We start from the raw sequence: 16900 nt of genomic DNA, 5'->3' as shown, positions 1-16900 counted from the left end.
CAAAGAGTACATAAAGTTTTCTTGCCTGTCCTGCAGTGGTCTAGACAGCATAGAAAACTGACAAACTGGTGTTTATTTCATGGCTATTTCATGGCATCTTAAGGAGACCATGGTTTGTATTAATCTCTAAGCTAAAATTCTGGAAAGCAAATAGGAGAGAAGCAGCTTCCCTGTCCACTAATTTCCTGTAGGAGCAAAGAGAGCAAAGCATACTAGGAAAGGCAAAGATGTTAAAATAAATATTTCAACTGGATTTTGGATGCCGGCTTTCAACAACGCTGAGGCCCTTAACTCCAAGGAGAGTAGGTAAGAAATGCATACCTTTGATCCAGGAAAAAAACCAAGCATTGGGTGTTTCAAATTAGGTTCTCAAAAATGAATGGGTCCATTTCAAGTGCATGAGTCTATTAAAATTTTTGAAAGGTTACATTTTTCTTGTTTCTTTCAGCTGTTGACACACGATCACAGCCACCTGTCAGAAGGCAGGTTGTAGACTTTGAGTTTCTGGCAGAGCAGTAACATCTATTAAAACCACGGCCAGTTTGTGCACTGAAGAGAGTTGTGAAGCCAGTGACCATCTTTCACAGACATGTCTAAGTGTAGACGAGAAGAAAGGTGATGTGATGCAGTGTCTTGCCATGGCCAGTATTTCTGACACTCAGTTTTCTTGTCACCAACTCACATGCCAGAGCACAGCTACGTATCAGTGATTTATAACTAAGTGATATTTAACTGCAAATTACACTTAGGTAAGCGGCCATAGCTTTATCTTGACAACATAAAGAAAGGAAGGGTGTGGTGGGTAAGTTCCATGCAATCCACTACCTAATTTGTTCTTCCCAAAGCAAATGTTTGTTAGTTAACACCATTCTATTAATAGTAGATTTTAATATTTTCTTTTCAAAGTTTTCAAACTTGTATCTGAGATCTTATTCTTCTGTAGATCGTTGGTTTTTTTTTCCTCAAAATATATCCATATTTATTTCCATTTTCTAATTTTTTTATTTACTTCTGGTTTTTGTTAAATCTTTCACCTCTTCAACCTTTTTGCACTTCCCTAAGGGCACATAGCCAGTCCTCTTCAAAAACACAGGGGTCAACATTCATATTTGAGATCACCCATACTTTACAGTAAAGAATGGTGAATACTCCAGAGTAAAAAACAAACAAACAAACAAACCATAAAAAAGGTTATTGTTAGTAGCAAATTTTAGATCTTCACTGTTTGACAGTGATCCATTCCTTGCCTCAAAACTTGCTGTATTCTTCTAGAAACCTTCCAGCTCACTGGGAATGGAGAGATAAGCTATGACTGCCTTTCTACAGGTGAATCCTGATGTTGTTGCCACCAATGCATGGATTAATAAAAACAGAACAACCTAAAACTGAATTTCCTCTGCTACCCCAGAGTTCATTTGTAGAAACCCATGTTTGGCTCCTTTCCCCTTTTAATGACATCTGAGTTCTGCCTATTTGCAGAAGCAGTGAAATCTGCACCAAGGCTGAGAGGAAAAGCACCAGTCTGGGCACATCACTTTGTAACACAAGATGCTTAATAAAAATGGCCTTTTTGAAAGTTGAGCTGTAAGTGCAGGTGAGGAGAACAGCAGTGGAGCTCGCTTTGGGCCAAGCTGAGTTGCTATCTGATGTTGCCACATGTGAGTTTTCCTTATGCACTCGAGTAGTTTAAGAGAAAAAATATATCCTGGGTGCACATGTGTATTGGCTAAATAACACCCCAGGTGAAAGGCTGTCATCTATTTATGTCTTACACCTTACTGTCTTTACCTGCCGGAGCAGCTCCATCCGTGCACCAGCGTAGACAAAGAATGGACCCTGACTCTTTCCTCTGCCTGAAGGGCAGTGGGCGCCGGTCTGCTCTGCCCTGCCCAGGCCTGCCCTGCCCTATCCTGCCCAGCGGTCACGCCAGCTCCGCGGAGAGACGACGGGCTGGATCGGCGGCGCTCGGGGGCGTCGCGGGGTTGCTGTGGCGCCCATCGATGCCCGTGGTGCCCGCTGCCTCCTCGCCTGCCTCCAGAGAGAAGCGCTAGACCCCCGGGCGGGGCTGTCTTAGATTCGCGCCGAGGCTTCCAAAATAAAACGGGTCAGGGGTGCGCAAGGATTTCCGCAGCGGTGTGCGTTCACAGGTGCAAAGCGCCTTCCCTTCTTATTGCGCTTGCTTAAATGCTTGCCTTGCCCTCTGCTTCTGTCAAAAATATCCACGGACGGTTCTGGTGTCGCTTGTGTTAAACAGGGACGGGAAATTCCAGCCCCTCTCAGCGCCCGGGTGCGCTGCGGCCACGGCGGGCAGCCCGCGGGAGCCTTCGGGGAGAGGCGCAGCGCGCCCGGGGTGCCGGGGCTGGGCAGACGGCGGCAGGGGCGGCCAGGAGCCAGCTGTGCAGGGGCAGATCCCTCCCACTGCGGCCGATTTCGGTGAGGAAGGTGAAATGCGGAAGTTGCCACCCAGAACTGTCAGAAGACCGTCGGGTTTTCAGCCCGAGGCATGTAATTAAGAGAAATAAATAAATAAACCAAAGCCGCCCTTCGTGCGTTCAGCCGGCGTCGGTCCTCGTCGGCAGCCGACGCCCTCGTCTGCTCTGCTGCATGGCGACCCTACCCGCCGCAGACAGGAGGGCGTTCGCCCTGAAAATCAACAGGTAAGGCGCTTTCCTCATACCTCGTAACTATTCCTCGCCGATCGGAGCCTGAGACCCGTCCGAGGCAGGCGATCGGGCTGCGGGAGCCAGGGACGGGACGGCTCCTCCCCGGAGACCCCCGGGCAGTGGAGACATCTGCCAGCGCCGATAGCCGGGCTGGTCCCGCCGCTGCCGGCAGACTTCGGGCAGACACCCCCACTCCTCGCCCCGCCTGGCTGCTCCTGCCGCCGGGGAGCGGCCACCCCCGGGGAGCCTCGCTGGTCCTCTTCTGGCTCCGGAGCGGTGCGGCTCCAAGTTGCGCTTCTGCAACAGGGTTTGCTCAGACGAAGCGCACGCAGACGACGCCGTCTGTGGACTCGTCCTCTGACGGGAAGTAAAGGTCCAGTCTCACCCCAGGCGTTTGTTCCCCATCTCTTCTGCCCCCAGCAAGCGCCGAGCTTCCCGGAGGGGCTGCTTGCTTACAACGGAGCAGAGGGTTGGGGTTCCTCTTTGCACGAAGCAGCAAAACGACCTGATCTAAATTAGCACCCTTGGGAAACAAAGGGTTTATGTAAGGCATCAATACTGCTATGACACACATCCCTGGGATTTTTTTCTTTTTGCCTTTTCATCTATGGAAACATAAAATCCTCCTGCTGACTGAAAAATTTATCTTCTCCCTTCTTTCCCTAAACTAAATAAATTAGAGTTCAGCTGTTGGGACACCATAGTCTTGCAACTGAGCTTGCTGTCTGCTAGACTTTTCCCAGTGAAGTGCTGACTCTCAGCTGGTCTGTGCTCTGTGGTGGCAGTAAGAAACCAAGACAATTATTTTCATATTGTTAGGTTAAAGGAAAACACGGGCCTCCTTTTCAAGAGTCTTGTCATCTGAGACAAAAACTGTGTTTCCAGGGTGTTGATTAAGTACAAGGTAACTGAGTTTGCTGACACATAAAAGAACAAATAGCATAATGGTAATATAAACTGAGGATAAGCCTCTGTGCCAGAGAGAAAAGTATGCAGGGAAACTCCACCTCCTCAGCAATTTATTGGAAGACATGGGGTTTGCAGTCGCAGAGGATAAAATTAGCCCTGCTGTGATGTGCCTTTCCCATGGCAGAATGCACATCAATGTACCTTTCTGTATCCTTTGGGAATTAATTTTAAATTTATGGTGGAATATTCACAAGAGTGAGACATCATATTGAGAAGCTATCAAATGAGCAGTTCCTACAGGATCCTGCCACGATTCTGGATCCTTTGGAGACTTGTTTGAATAAAGGGCATAACTGGCTGATATTTAGAAGGTTTGGGTTATTTTCTTTCTTCCTATTTTTAGGGTCAGCCTTCTGGCAGCTTTTCCCAGCGGTGGTGACGGTCACTGTTCATCTGTATGACTAAAGCCTTTCAAAGCAGTGGAATCATAACAATTAGTCTGGCTTTATTTCACAAAGGTTCACAAAAGTTTTGCTAGTAAGAATTATTGTTAAATTAAACCATTGTTTTGTTTTGCTTTTATTCAATAGTGAAATAGTAAGTCTTTTTTGTAGCTAATTAAATTTTCAAATATGCTATTCATCATATTTTGAATATGATTCCAGGGGAACAACCTGCATGTTTATTTTGCAAGCAAGAGTATTCTCTTATACGCAGTGTGGTAGAAGTTACACATATTTGCCAGCAGAACAACATGTTTCCATTTCTTCAAAAGGAGCAGGTAATTTATAAATTACTCAAGTGCAGTTTGTTCTACCAACAGCAGAGTGATATATCTTCACAAGAAGCGTTTTTCTTGTGGTGTTTTGGGTTTTTTTAATGGAATTTTCAAACTAAGGGGAATCTTAGGTCAGTGTGTTAGCTTTCTCACCTGTGCACAAAAGGCTAATCTACAGCTATAAAATTTTGTTCCTCTTTCTTCAGAGCTCCTCAGTTTACTTCTTCAAAATGCAACTCTTCTCATTTATAGGAGTTACTACGTTGCGTGTGTAATTACTCTCTATTCATTACAAATTCACATTCAAGGTCTTGTCTTCCTCACTCTTTCTTCTGCCAGTGACTTGACTAAGCTATAGACCATTTTTATGAGGACCAGCAGAATTTTAGGCTCTGTACTGTTTATTCAGTATAGCGACATCAGCCACCTCCCTGCTGGCTACATAAGGTGCACCCTGTTGTGTTTAGTGAAGTGTGATAAATCTTTGACCACTTTATGAACTATGCTAAACACTGCTCTGTAAAAAAATTAGTGATGACGTGATCCGAAATGTTGTGTTAGTGATCTCGTCATGATTTAAAGTTAGTGTGAGCTGTTGATCATGAGCACTGGAGCTGCAAATGCTTCGGGAACAGCTGTTACATAACAAGCACCACATTTGTTTAAAACAAGGTCAAACTCTAAAATCAGGCATTCTAATGCCTTCAGACTTGTAAGCTGTGTATGTAACCTGCCCACATAACCATGCCTTCCTATCACTTTATTCTTCCTTCCACCCATCTGGTGTCTGTTGCCCCAACCTGTTGCTTCCTGCCTTTTTTAATCCTGCAAAGACTTGCACGTATGTTTTTAATGCATGTATGTGAGTAGTTCCTTCTGTTTTAATAGTATAACTTTCATGTCTAATGATGTTCATCTCATATGTAGAGGTGAAGGAGCAAGCCTTTAATCTCATATGTACAGGTGAAGGAGCAAGCCTTTAGTGTTCCTTATGTTAGGCAGCATTATTACTACTTGCCTGTGCCTTATCCCAAGCTAAGTTGCTGAAAGCTGAGCAGGACCTCTTCAAATAACTTTTTTTTTAATTACATGAGGAATTATATTCCTGTCCAGCTTTATGCATTCTTTGAAATGAAGCCTAAGTATCCCTTTAAGTGTAAGTTGTAACTCTCTTTCTAAATGGCCTTCTGCATTGGACAAAGGAAGGTGAAGAAAAACCCTCATTAATGTACAACACTAAGAGACCTTTATGGCACTCTCTGAGAGTGTTATGTGTCCATGGTAGTTGGAAGCCAGCATGGGACATGAAAATCAGATCACCCTTTTCGAGTCAGGTCCTAGATAACAGTTAGGAGGTATCTGGATTGTGTGTTGTAAATTTATCTACTTTCCAATCACGCTATTTTTACCCAGAAACCAAGAAAGTTGAAAGATAATTTTATAAACTGCTGAGAAAAAAGAAAAGGTCATCATTACTACAAGTGTGGGCTCTAACATGTACCAGCTGAGCAGTGTACATTCAAGAGACCGTAAAAGCTGAATTTTAATCAGTTTGCCTCAGCAGTGTGTTTGGATAAACACAGCATTCATGGAATAAATTTTCTATTTTTATCACTTTTATTTAGCAAATGTAGTTTACTATTTTATCTTCCACATTGATCTTGCAGTAGTAATTTGTTTTTACTTCTAGTGAAGAAAATTTTGCATTAGGCACCTACCTGGGGCCCTGGCCACCAGTGCTATACATTGAAAACATTTCAACACATAAATTACAAAACAGAAAACTATCAAGAGCAGGAATACAGCTTCCTAATGTATCACTTAACTTTCAGTCACGTGACTCATGCAGTTGAAGACCCTCCCAATAGACATACTCATCAACGATCTTTACAGACAACCAATGTCTTCATTTTACAAGTGTTACAAAAGAAATTTTTAGCATTTACTTCCATCATTTCATTTTCTTGTCCTTGAAACTGTACAGTTGTCAAACAAAATTTCATTTTCCTGTTCTAGTTTTAAGAAGTGTATTTAAGGATGATTTTACCTGCATAGATTTATATTAAAAAAAAAAACAAACAACACACACTACCAATATAAAGGCAAATGTTTAGCTAAAGATTTCAAATTTTAAAAGACTATGACACAAATCAAGCCTGTACTTAATTCTCTAATTGTACCATGGATTCTAGTTTACATTAATGACGACCATGCATTTACATTATTTCTATCTGAAACTAAAAGGTCATCTTTAATCTTATGTTGTACAAAGTCTCAGTTGTAAACATTCACAAGAAATTGCTGTAAATGGCAAAGGCTGATGCAGAGTGGTCAGGTACAAGGCAAAATGGTTTCAGCGGCAGAACAGGCCATTTCCGATGTACTCTCATAGCAGATTTCTGTTCACTGCAACCCCTTTATGGGGCTGAGGTCAGCATCTTTTAACTGAATTTCAATAAAAGCCTTGTTATATGGATATAATAAAATGCTAATTACTTAAAATGCTAATTACTTGTCCAGACTTCCTTGTGTAGGCCAAGCTATTCCTTTTAACTAATTTTTCTTTTTAAACTTTGAATATATTAAGTAAGCTGCAGAGAGAACTTCAGTACTTTTTACATATATAATGGATTTATGTATTAAGTATAAAGATCTAGTGCATTTTCTAAAAAGATATGGTAAATTCTCATGGTTTCTTACATAAAGTAGTACATTATAAAGACATTAATAAAATTACCATTGTGCTAATAGCAAAGGCATTTTCCATGTGTTTGCTGCATACCTAAAAAACGCCTTTATACTTTATCAACTTTTAAAAGCTGCTTGTAGATACACTCTTCTTATCAAGTGTGACCATTAAGCCATAGCCTTATAATATATAATGTCAGGACAGCGATAGCGTTAAAAATTCTGTGTTCATTTCTACTGTGTCAACCTAATTCAAGAAAGAGGGTCACAAAGGAGAGCATGCTTCATGAAAGGGTTGAATCCTGCTTTACTGTAATGCATTGCACCCTGAGAATCTAAGAGAGGATAACTCAAGGTAATAAGCCTTTGCAGGTTAACATTCAAGACAGTTTTTTCAAATCATCAAATAATAACCCATTTGTATTAAGCTGGAATCCATACCATAAGTATACAGTGCACTATGGCTCTTAAGAGTGGTTAAAAAATTCCAGTTTGTAATTACTATGGGGAAAGACTATTTCATATGTACTACATGTGTGAAATAGTAGTGGCTTTGTATTTGATACAGAAAATACTAAGCATCAATAATAGATTAAATATTAAAAGTAAGGTGTGTATGATTCATATGTATAACAATCTGTTAGTAACAGTTTATAGGAAATGTCCAGTTTTCTTAGACTTCCATGAAAATAAATGAGAAGCTGCTTTTTAAAATGCTTTGAGGAAATTACTTGGCATTGAATGTGCAGGGAGTATAAAGATCAGGTTTGCATCTTGGGAAGGTTTGGGTTGGAAGGGACCTTCAAAGATCTTGTAGTCCAACCCCTCCAACCTGACCTTGAACATTTCCAGGGACAGGGTGTCCACAATTTCTCTGGGCAACCCTGTTTAGTGCCTTGCCACCTTCAACATATAAAATTTCTTCCTTATATCTAGTTTGAGACTACACTCTTTTAGTTTAAAACCATTACATGCTGTCCTGTCACAACAGGCCCTGCTAAAAAGTATGTCCCCATCTTTCTTACAGGCCCCTTTCAAGTACTGAAAGGTCGCAATAAGGCCACCCTGCAGCCTTCTCTTCTCCAGGCTGAACAACCCCAGCTCTCTCAGCCTGTCCTCACAGCAGAGTTGTTCCAGCCCTCTGATCATTTTTGTGGCCTCCTCTGGACCTTTGCCAACAGGTCCATGTCTGTCCTTTTGTGAGGACCCCAGAACTGGACACAGGACTCCAGGTGGGGTCTCAGCAGAGCAGAGCAGAGGGGCCAAATCACCTCCCTTGACCTGCTGGCCACTCTCCTTTTGATGCAGCCTGGCATACAGTTGGCTTTCTGGGCTGCAAGTGCATATTGCTGGCCCATGTCCAATTTTTCATCCACTGATATCCCCAAGTCCTTCCCTGGAGGGCTGTTCTCCATCCCTTCATCCCCCATCAGTACTGATCTTGAGTGTTGCCCTAACCCATGTGCAGAACCTTGCACTTGGCCTTGTTGAACTTCATGAAGTTCACCTGGGCCCCACCCCTCAAGCCTGTCAAGGTCCCTCTGGATGGCATAGCTTCAACGGCACCACTCAATTTGGTGTTGTCTGCAACCCTGTCTTGCTGAGTGTGCACTCAGTCTCAGTATGTCATTAATGAAGATATTCAATAGTACTGGTGCCTGTACTTACCCTTGAGGAATACCACTAATTTCTCATTTCCATTTGGACACTGAGCTGTTCACTGTAACTTCTCAGATGTGGCCATCCAGCTATTTCCTTATCCAATTAACAGTCCATCCATCAAATCTATGTCTCTCCAACTTAGAGGCAATAAAGTTGTGGGGGACCATACAGAAATCCCAGAAGCTGACATCAGTTTCTCTTTCCTTGTCCACTGATGCAATCACTCCATTGTAGAAGGCCACAGATTAGTCAGGCACAATTTGCCCTAGGTGAATCCATGTTGGCTGTCTTTAATCCATGATCTTACTGATTACTGAGGTAAGGATGACTAGCTTTGTTCCTGCACATAGGCTTTGAGAGCCTTTTGATTTGGCTATAGGAATATTGGGGTGATTGTCTTTCAGGAATATCATTATACTTTTTTTTCACAATTCATGAACTTTTATATGCATTTTTCCCCAATTTTTCAACTGAGTTCAACATGTGTTGTTTTCCCAATTGCGATAGCATGTATCTCCCATTGCTGGTTTAGAGAGTTAGATTATAAACGAAGCAAAGTATCTGCTCATTTCTTTCAGAGAATCACAAAATGTCTGAGGTTTGAAGGGACCTCTGGAGGTCATCATGTCCAACCCCTCTGCTCAAGCAGGGCCATCTGAGTTGGCTGCCCAGGACGATGTCCAGATGGCTTTTGAAGACCACCAAGGAGGCACACTCCACCACCTCTCTGGGCATCTTTCAGGTGGAACATCCTGTGTTTCAGGTTGTGCCCATTGCCTTTGGTCCTGTCACTGGGCACCACTAAAATAGCCTGGCTCTGTTTTCTTTACACTCTCTCTCCAGATATTTGTATACAGTGGTAAAATCCTCTGTGAGCCTTCCCTTCTCCAAACTGAACAGTCCCATCTCTCTCAGCCTTTGCTCACAGGAGAGGTGCTCCAGTCTCTTCGTCACCTTTGTGGCCCTGGCTGGTATCTCTCCAAATGTTCACATTTCTCTTACACCGGCGAGCCTAGATTTGGATACAGAACCCAACCATGTCTTACCATCACTGAGCGAAGGGGAAGGATCATATCCTTGAACCTGCTGGCAATACTCTGCTGTGTGCACCCCAGAATAACGTTAGCCTTCTTTGCTGCCAGGGCATATTGCTGGCTCGTCTTCAACTTGGTTGAAGTCATGGTCTCCTAGTATCAGTGTGGATCCTTTTCTGCAAAGATGCTTTCCAGCTGGGTGGCCTCCAGCATATATTGGTGCATGTGGATCTTCCAGGTGTGGAGCTTTGCATTTCTCCTTGTCGAACTTAATGAGGAACCTGTCAGCCTGTTTCTCCAGCCTGCTGAGGTGCCTTCTGAAGGGCAGCATGACCATTTGGTGCATCAGTCACTCCTCCCAGTTCTGTGTCATCAGCAAACTTGCTGAAAGTACAGGCTGTGCCATCATCCAGATAATTAATGACGATGTTAAACAAGATTGGACACAATATTGACCCCCAGGGTATACTGCTAGTTACTGGCCTCCAACTAGAATTCATGCCACTGATCACCACCCTCTGGGCCTTGCTGTTCAGCCAGTTTTCAGTCCAGCTCATTGTCTGCTCATCCAGGTCATATTTAAATAGCTTTAGACTTAAGTTTCCTTTAGACATATGAAGAATCCAATCTTCTAAATGTTACTCTTCCCAGAAAAAAATCACTCCCGTCTTCCTGGCTTACTGCAAGCTGATTTCTCCTGGTTTTTTATGGCATCATTGTCTTGATGTCTTCTGGGTTTGTAGTCAGCATAAAGAATAGATTCGACATGGCTCTAAACCACATGCAGAGGAGAGAGAGAAGACAGGGAGCTCTGCTCCTTTGTACACAACTCATAAAGCCCTGTCCCCACTGTAGCTTCTGCACATGGATGCTTTACCTCCTATCCCAACACTGTTTGAGTTGAAGGCAATCTGAGTGAGCAGAAAAGATGAGGAGTGGTGAGGAGTTGAGACCATGATTTCATCCCTGTTGTGTTAGTTATGACTGATCACTGCATGTGAACAACTAAACAGCCATTAAATGCGTCAGAGGGCTGTTTCCTTAGGTATATTAACATGTCTCTCTTCATTTGGGACTCCTCCGCTCCAAGGGAGAGATGTAACCTGCAGGAATAATGGCCTTCTAAATCTACCACAAAGTCAAGAATGCTAGAGTAGGCTAGAGATGGATCCTATCTATTGTAAATAGCTCTAAAGATAGTAGAGGGGACTTCCTAATGCCTGTGAGGTTATATTTTCATCAGCCCTAAAGATAATTCCTTTACCTTTGCTAGGTTGTTCCCAGTGAGCAAATTAGACTAAATCTATGTCAGTGCAGCACTTCTAAACATGTTTTACAGCCACACGTGAGCGAATGACAAATTTAAGCAGTGTACAGTTTGGCTGGTCACTATATGCAACTGAAACTAATATCAGATGATTTGCATCTCACATTCTGGCATTTATAATTTTTGCATTTAAGACCGACTGTATCAAAGCCTTTCTACATCCACACAGCCTGTTGAATTATACCTGGGAGTAAGCTGTGCTGTAGATCGTATGAGCTAGAATGTGGCTGGAGGCCATAAGCGAGACAACTAGATGAAAGGAGGAATGCAGCTATAATATTTGTTATGGAGTAGGCTTAGATTGTAAGACGTCATGTTTTATACAAGCACAAAATTGATTTTTTTTAAAACAGCAAACAATGCACAAAGCATGTTTGTCCGTGCAAAACTGTGTGTGTGTCCTTAAGATGTTTCTAATTCTGATGAGGAACTTTGTGAACATTGCTTCCTCCTCTAGCAGAGGTGGACTGTAAATCAGTTGCAGGAGTAAATTGAGAAAGAAAGAAATATTATGTATCAAGATTATGCATAGGATATTAATTCACAGTGTTAATATGTATCCCCATAAGTATCTGCTCATTTTTCAAATATAAGATTATTCAGGACACTCTTACTAGATTTCACATCCTATTGTCTATCACAAAGACTAAACACACAGACCTTTCCTCTGGTGGACTATGTGAAAGATTACAACATTTCCGGCCTAAAGTACATCTAACTTTCAGGAAGTGGGAAATAAAGAGTAAGAAAATTAACTGTTAAACACTTTTCAGAGGCTACTAATGCCTTTGGTTATTCACAGTGATTTACTCCTGGTTTACATTGTTTACCCTGAACTTTATGATTACCCTTTCTTGAGTGGTCTGTCTGCTACACAATCAAGGTGATAGTAGCCACTTAGGTAGGGGGTTAATGACAAACACAGGCCCATTCAGCCAAATCTCTATGAAAAATTACAAGTGCAGGAAAGATGGGGTCCATAATACAGGTGTACTCTTTACCAGCAAGTAGGCAGCTGTAGAAACAAAGCCTTTAGAGAACTGTCGTGCATGCAGAATACTGTGGTTACTGTTGAGACAGATGTTATTGACAGCTGTTGTTAGCAGGAAGCTAATATTTTCATCTGACTGCATACTCACACAGAATCACACAGAATCACAGAATCGACTGGGTTGGAAAAGACCTCAGAGATCATCGAGTCCAACCCTTGGTCCAACTCTAGTCCGTTTACTCAAATTGTGTTTAAAATATAGCAATCTATTTTCCATTACAGTTTTTGAAGGCTGGTATTATACTGTACTTACGTATCTGTGCAAACATCATATTCCCCGCTATGTCATTATTGAGCTTTTTGCATTGTCTCTGGAACATGACTTGTGAGCAGGAGATGGACTTCAGGCTCTTGAGCAGAAAAGTTGTATTTTAAAATACTTTTTAAAGATCTTGAATCCCTCTTAGATTTCAGACATCTATGTGCATTGTGAAGTCTAGGCTGCAATTTATGATGAGGATGGTTTGTTTTTTCTTACAGTACAGAAAATCCTAAGCTTACCCAAGAAAAATGTAGTTGCAAATGAGAAACATCTCTATGTCCATCAGTACATGTGTATGAACATTCCTTATGTACCCTTCCACACAGTTTTCATTTTCGGACATGAAGTGAAAATCAGCAAGGAATAAATATGTAATGTTGCATTGTATACACTCTACCACTTTTAGATTTTGTGGTCATTAAAAATTGCAGTTCATGAGCATATTGCAGCATAGTTGTCCTTTTCTTCTATTCTGACTTTACTTTTTTTTAATACTTGATTTGAAAAACACACACCAGACTATACTGTTGTTTGTAGCAGTAGGAAAAAGAGTAGCCTGTGAAATGTGTTTACCTGATAACAGACTAAATGCTTGCCATCATGAATGCAGTAACAGAAAAATAGGTCCAGGCCTAGATCAGCTTTTGGGCCAAGTTCATATAAAAAATCCACAATATTTTTCCCTGCAACCTTTGTAGAATATTATTTGCACATGATGAATCACACAGTTTCCTGAGCTTCAGTAATAATGACCTGGAGACTTTCTATAAAGCAGTCATCACACCTGGACTTGATATTAGTATTTTTCCCTGAAGTCAAGCAAACTGGATTAGGTAAGAGTATATTTTATTTCAGTTGTCACATGATCTGAGCTTTACAAACATTATAATAACAAAACCTCACAAATAGAACATTGTTAGATTAAAACTTAGCCTTTCCTCAAGTTTGAAATTTTTCAGATTAATCACAAAGTGAAATTCAGTTTGTAACTAATGATATAAAATATCTTAGATCATCTAAATGTGTTTGTGGTGTAATATAATTTCTATAAAATTTGTACCTATTGTAATAGCCATCAGATATAAAAATACATTCCTTTTAACAACATAGTTTTTAACATATGCCAAATTCTGTAGACATTATTTTTTTAAAAGCGTGAATGGAAAATCCAGCTCTCAAGGGTATCTTAGTTACTGCTCTGGCTCCCACTGAAGTTAAATCAAAATTCTCTGTTCTAAAAAGGGCAGTATCTCTTCACGTATTTGAAATTGGGCCAATTTTTTTTCAGGTATACTGCCCTAATAAAATATCTTAGTTTTTCTAGTTAAACTTACAGCTCTAAAGAAAAAAATGTTATTCTAAGAAGTATCTGGAAAAAACTCAACTCGTGGTCTTCCTGTCACAGAAAGGTCACACTGGAAGTGCACAAATCTGTGTTCTTAGGCAATGTGGGGCCAACATTAACATAAATTGTTTTTCCAGTTTTGTGCCATTTGCATTAACTCCTCCTCTGTTTTTTGAAGTACTCACAGTATTAAAGACTCATCTGTGAATACATTGTGAATGTCTTTGAAGTTGCCAGTCATGAAAGAGAAAAAAATACACTTTTTTTCCTTGTTGATAAAAATACCGTGACCTTGATAAAAATTAAAAAAATACCCTGTAGGCATGCAAAGAAAAAACTCCCTAGAGTAACTTTTACATGGTCTTTATCATTATTCCTAATATCTTTTTTTTTTCCACTTTTCACTAATAATTGTTTATTAGGAAGAAAGTGAAAATAAAGCACATAAACTATTAAACTTGGTATGGGTTTAACAAGATTATTAGCATTATGGTAGCCTTTTCTTGGTGAATTTCTTGTAAAGCTCAGATAATACATGTCAGCTGGAAGTTAAATCCTTGCATTTATTTCATAATAACACTGCTGTGAATTGGTAGGATAGTACAGACAAAATAAAAATCTAAAAGCACAAACCAATATAAAATTACATCATTCTGTTACATTTCAAGTCACAGTATAAAAGGAAGGCAGCATGTATGATCACTAATGCTTTTGAAATTGCCCTTGTTGTTGTTCTAAGATTCTGGAAGACATTTGAACAATTTAGCAAGGAATAAGCCAGGAAAAAAAAATAGCTAGACCATAACTACAACTTTTTCTCTGGAATATAGACCTGTGGAGTCTTCTAGAGACTTCAGGGGCACATTTGTTAGAAAGCTTTTCTTCAGCCGTTTCAGTTGAAACGAACATTTAATGAGGCACTCGTGAGTTTTAGTACTTCAAGCAGTGAGTGCTCTGAGCCAAACACAGAAAATTTTTCTTAGATAAATTGAGGCTAATCCCTTCAGTATGAAAGGTTTGTATATATATTGCTGTATGCTAATAGATTTTAAGCTAATGGGGACAACAAAAGGATTCTGTTGTTTTCACACAAATTTATCTTCTGTTAACATAATTAATTAGCATCTTGTGAAATATTCATTAGAAACTTTGTATTGCATATATGAACTATCATGAACTAAATTAAGTCTATCGTAAGATGACAGATAAGATTGATTTATACTTTCTGCTTTCCAGGAGGTAACACTAAACTACCATATGAAACATTACACCTAAAACCACTTTCACTGCAAGAGCAAACCAGCCAACAATGCTTGCACAATGTCTTCTCAAATGTTATATCACAGTTTTTCCATATTGTCCATAAAGCACAGTGATTAAAGAGCATATAAAAGCATGATTCATCAGGACCCAATCCTAAGTCTTCTGTTTCTTTGCATGACATGACATAAGGCTGTCCTTTTCCTCCACTGCCAGATTAGAAAATGAATTTTTATGAGCGCTTATGTCTCTTTTTGAGGGAGAAACAATAAAACTGAGTGGCAGTGAAAAATCTTCACTGAACAAATGGCATACATGACCTGGGACAAACATAAAAATTAACTTCTTGCCTATTTTACTTTATAATAAGCTGCCAGCATAAGGAAATCGACAATTTCTTCTTGTTGATTTCTTTCTTTTTTTCCTGCACCATCTCCTGTGAGAATATTGTAGTTAAATTACAACCCTGTTTAATAGGATCTTTATTGCCTTAGCTGATACAGAGTCTTAATGCGGTAGACCCCAAAGCAGGGGTGTGCCAAGGGATGTATAGCCTGCCTGAGCCATCAGGGAAATAGCAGCTAGTTCAGATAGGCCACTGCTGTAAATGCTGACTAACAAAGCGGAGTTCTGCTGCCTTAATGACTAATTAGAAACTTAGAAGAAAAACAGGCAGTTCCACTGACGACGGTAAGAAAAGAGCTTCTAAGCAAGATTCCCATATTTGCTAGTCAAAGATCTGGATTGTTGCCCAAAACTTTGTATGTGTTTGTATGCGGGAGTGGAGCGGGGGGTGGGGGGGAAGGTAATTGTTAGCTTTTCTCTTCCAGAGTGTTGTGTTGCTTGTTTTCAGTTGTAACTAGAGAAGTTTCGTATTAGATTCAGAAAAAGAACAAAAGCTAGTTGAGAATTTTCTATGTCAGTGTCATATGAAAGGGATTACTCACCAGGGTAGCCAAGACTGAATATCTACCTGTTAAGCAAAAGTTTTCACTATTTTACTTTATGATTCTGCCATCTGTATACATTTAAACATGAATGTTTCTCCATTTGTGGGGATAGTTCTTATAGTCTTTTTATTTCATTTTTCCATCTTTTCTGACTGTGTATGCAGCTCTTACAGAAGACAGCTCATTCTTCCTCAGAGTGTGCTGGAAGGGATTGTAAGGGTGTTGAGGATTTTATCTTCTTGCCTCCCTCCAGTAGGTAACTCCTAATAATGGGTAATTTTGAATAGCTTGATTCAGTAGGCATGTGAAGCATACTAGTTAAATCGGGTTTTTTTCTCATGAAATTTCAGCTTTCCAGTTAATCGATGATCTTTAAAGCTGTTCTATTTTTGTTTTATTTTTAAATTGCTATTCTGTGCTGAAGTTTTCATATTATCTACATGGTAACAGCAACTCATTGTGCCTGCTTTTAAACTACGTATTTCAAAGAACTGTATTGAGCAGAATTTACAGTGAAACCACAGAACCAGCTTCATGTGTAATGAGCACTTGTGTAATTTTAATTGCAGAACCCAACAATTTTCAGCCACAGATCTAACATGTGCTAGAGAGAGAAAATAAATGTTTATTTTATCTTCCTTTCCTGATACCTCATCTAGGTCCAACCAATAACCCAAATCTCCAAGTTCCCAATCCTGCAATGAGTTCTGCCCTTAGAAGCATCTCAGAGTTTGAACTACAAGCTAAATATACGAGCCTCCAGGTGTAGTCTGTTACTTCAGTTACATTGCTGTTTTAATATATTATGCAAACTGTAGATTTTGCATTGCAGAGTATTTGTGAAATACAGATTATGTCTCAACTTTTTTTAAGCAAAAACTGCTGGAGGATCACAAATACCAGTGCTACAGACACTGTTGAAATCCTGATTAACCATCATCAGTTTTTGGGTTGGTTTGTTTTTTTGCTAC

The 16900-nt window shown here is 40.4% G+C and overlaps 1 protein-coding gene across 4 annotated transcripts in view; it reads left to right on the top strand.

Moving 5' to 3' along the window:
* Positions 1–16900, top strand: part of DOCK8 (dedicator of cytokinesis 8) — a 104966-nt gene that overhangs the window by 8962 nt on the left and 79104 nt on the right. The window contains exon 1 of one of the 4 annotated variants that reach the window (XM_065047266.1): positions 2462–2657. The exons of 2 other annotated variants lie outside the window; for them this stretch is intronic. In XM_065047266.1, coding sequence (XP_064903338.1) covers positions 2605–2657 — 53 coding nt within the window. In that variant the 5' untranslated portion in view covers positions 2462–2604. Of the gene's footprint in view, positions 1–2461; positions 2658–4334; positions 4354–16900 lie in introns of those variants that run through there. One more of the 4 variants, XM_065047269.1, reaches the window with a different exon arrangement.

This window comes from Columba livia, chromosome Z (genome assembly GCF_036013475.1).
Source record: "Columba livia isolate bColLiv1 breed racing homer chromosome Z, bColLiv1.pat.W.v2, whole genome shotgun sequence".
NCBI lineage: Eukaryota > Metazoa > Chordata > Aves > Columbiformes > Columbidae > Columba > Columba livia.
This window is presented reverse-complemented; position numbering and strand designations above follow the sequence as displayed.